At 61.4% G+C, this 3,013-nt stretch overlaps 1 protein-coding gene across 2 annotated transcripts in view; it reads left to right on the plus strand.

The window, feature by feature from the left end:
- The window catches only part of LOC107307577 (extensin-like), a 6,353-nt gene continuing 3,340 nt past the window's right edge, over positions 1-3,013 (plus strand). Inside the window, exon 1 of one of the 2 annotated variants that reach the window (XM_015851094.2) lies at positions 1-404. In XM_015851094.2, coding sequence (XP_015706580.1) covers positions 376-404 — 29 coding nt within the window. In that variant the 5' untranslated portion in view covers positions 1-375. Of the gene's footprint in view, positions 405-472; positions 965-3,013 lie in introns of those variants that run through there. The other variant, XM_015851093.2, reaches the window with a different exon arrangement.

Here is a 3,013-nt window from a genome sequence, read left to right on the forward strand (position 1 = left end):
TCCGTCTCGTTCCTCCCGGTTCCGCCCGTACCGGGGCGGGTCGGTTCGGAACAAAGGCCCCATTGAATGACACAGGACGAACCTGCGGGGCTGGGCGGTACCGACCCGTTGGCTGCCGCCCCACAGTCGCTTTTGGGATCGCGGATCTGAGCTGATCGTCTCGGAACCGGAGGTCCCGGGTTGGGGGGTCCCGGTGGGGCCGGACCGTGGGTCCCGATGGAGCTGAGCTCGGAACCGAACGTCCCCAGGGCTGCACGGGGCGACTTCTGGCTCCTGCAGATCCCGGAACCGGACCCGTTCGGTCTGTGGGTTTAATGGGGTGAGAAGGGATCGAAATGAGACCGGCCCGACTGATGCGTCCGGCTTATAGGGCGGATGGGGAACCAGCCCCATAGGAGACCGCGGTGAGCTCGGGGTGGATATGGGGTCGTTGTAGGGCAGTGTTATGGTGTGGGGTGGGGGCTCAGATTGATGCTTGTAGGGTGAATGGGGATGGAGTGCCATAGGAGCCCGCAGTGAGCTTGTGGGGTGGATATGGGGTCGTTGTAGGGCAGTGTTGTGGTGTGGGGTGGGGGATCATGGTCCTGCTTATAGGGTGGATGGAGACCGAGCCCCATAGGAGCCCGCGGTGAGCTAAGGGTGGATATGGGGTCGTTGTAGGGCAGCGTTGTGGTGTAGGGTGGGGTCTCAGAGTGATGCTTGTAGGGTGAATGGGGATGGAGCCCCATAGGAACCTGCGGTGAGCTTGTGGGGTGGCTATGGGGTCATTGAGGATGCCCTTGTGGTGTAGGATGGGGGCTCAGAGTGATGGTTGTAGGGTGAATGGGGATGGAGCCCCATAAAACCCCATGGTGAGCTCAGGGGGTGGATATGGGGACATTGTAGGGCAGCGTTGAGGTGTGGGGTGGGGGCTCATGGTCCTGCTTATAGGGCGGATGGGGACACAGCCCCATAGGAGACCGCGGTGAGCTCAGGGTGGATATGGGGTCGCTGTAGGGCAGCGTTGTGGTGTATGGTGGGAGCTCAGAGTGATGCTTGTAGGGTGAATGGGGATGGAGCCCCATAAGAACCTGCTGTGAGCTTGTGGGGTGGCTATGGGGTCATTGTAGGGCAGTGTTGTGCTGTGGGGGCTCAGATTGATGCTTATAGGGCGGATGGGGACTGAGTCCCATAGGAGACTGCGGTGAGCTCAGGGTGGATATGGGGTCGTTGTAGGGCAGCGTTGTGGTGTGGGGTGGGGGCTCAGAGTGGTGCTTATAGGGTGAATGGATACGGAACCCCATAGGACCCCACGGTGAGCTCATGGGGTGGATATGGGGTCGTTGTAGGGCAGCGTTGTGGTGTGGGGTGGGGGCTCAGAGTGATGCTTGTAGGGTGAATGGGGTTGGAATCCTATAAGACCCCGTGGTGAGATGGAGCCCCATAGGACCCCATGGTGAGCTTGTGGGGTGGCTATAGAGACATTGTAGGGTACCACTGTGGTGTAGGATGGGGGCTCATGGTCCTGCTTATAGGGCGGATGAGGACTGAGTCCCATAGGAGACCGTGGTGAGCTCATGGGGTAGATATGGGGGCAATGTAGGGCACCATTGTGTAGGGTGGGGGCTCAGAGTGATGCTTGTAGGGTGAATGGGGATGGAGCCCTATAAGACCCCATAGTGAGATGGAGTCCCATAAAACCCCATTGTGAGCTCATGGGGTGGATATGGGGGCACTGCAGGGCAGCGTTGTGGTGTAGGATGGGGGCTCAGAGTGATGCTTGTAGGGTGAATGGGGATGCAGCCCCCATAAGACCCCACAGTGAGCTATGGGGCAGCCATGGGGATGTTGTAGTGTCGCACTGTGGTGGTTGTGGTGTAGGATGGCAGCTCGGGGTGATGGTTGTAGGGTGAGTAGGGATGGGACCCTATAAGACCCCGTGGTGGCCATGGGTGGCAATGGGGTGGCTATGGTTTGGCTATAGGGTGGCTATGGGTTGGCTATAGGGTGGCTATGGGTTGGCTATAGGGTGGCCATTGGTGGCTATGGGGTGGCCATTGGTGGCTATAGGGTGGCTATGGGTGGCTATGGGGTGGCTATGGGGTGGTTATGGGGTGGCTATGAGGTGGCTATGGGGTGGCCATGGGTGGCTATGGGGAGGCTATGCGTGGCTATGGGTTGGCTATGGGTTGGCTATAGGGTGGCCATGGGTGGCTATGGGGTGGCTGTGGGGTGGCTATGGGGTGGCCAACCCCCCCCATATGCCCCCCAACTCCCCCCCCATCCATTGGCATGGAGGCAGCACCCAGCCCTGCAGGCAAATACCTGCGTGGGGCACGGCCCCCCCCACCCCCCCGCTGGGTGCTGCTGGGTGGGCAAAGGGCCAGATGGGTGCAGGGTGGGGGGGGGACACCCACCATAAAATGCGTAACCCCCCCCCAAAAGGATCGTGCCAACAGGGGGCACCTTTAGACCCCCCCCCCAGCCATGCAATGGAGCTGGAAAGGCTCAGTGTCTCCTATGGGAGAGGGGGGGTCCCAATAGGGGGGGTAGGGGTGAAGATGTAGGGGGGTCTCATGGGGGGGGTAGGGGTGAGGATCAGGGAGGGGGTCCCATGGGAGGGGGGAGGGGTGATGCGACGGGGGTCCCATGGGAGGGGTTGGGGTGAAGATAGGGGGGGTTGGGAGGGGGGTTGGGGTTGAGGATTGGGGGGGGGGGTCCTCCTGGTGGGGGAGGAGGGGGTGAGTATGTGGGGGTTTCCCATGGAGAGGGGAATAGGGGTGAAGGATGGGGGGGTTCCACCTAGGATGGGGGGGTCTATCATGGGGGGGTAGTGGGTGAAGATTTGAGGGGGGTCCATGGTTGGGGGGGATTAGGGGTGAGGGGGGGGCCCAATGAGAAGGGGGTAGGGGTTGATGTGGAGGGTCCATGGGGGGGGAGGGCGTGAGGATGGGGTGCCTGTTCCATATTGGGGGGGATTGGGGTGAGGATGGGGGGGTTCCATGGGAAGGGGTTAGGGTGAGATGGGTGGGGG

The sequence above is a fragment of the Coturnix japonica genome, unplaced genomic scaffold (genome assembly GCF_001577835.2).
Source record: "Coturnix japonica isolate 7356 unplaced genomic scaffold, Coturnix japonica 2.1 chrUnrandom681, whole genome shotgun sequence".
Lineage (NCBI taxonomy): Eukaryota > Metazoa > Chordata > Aves > Galliformes > Phasianidae > Coturnix > Coturnix japonica.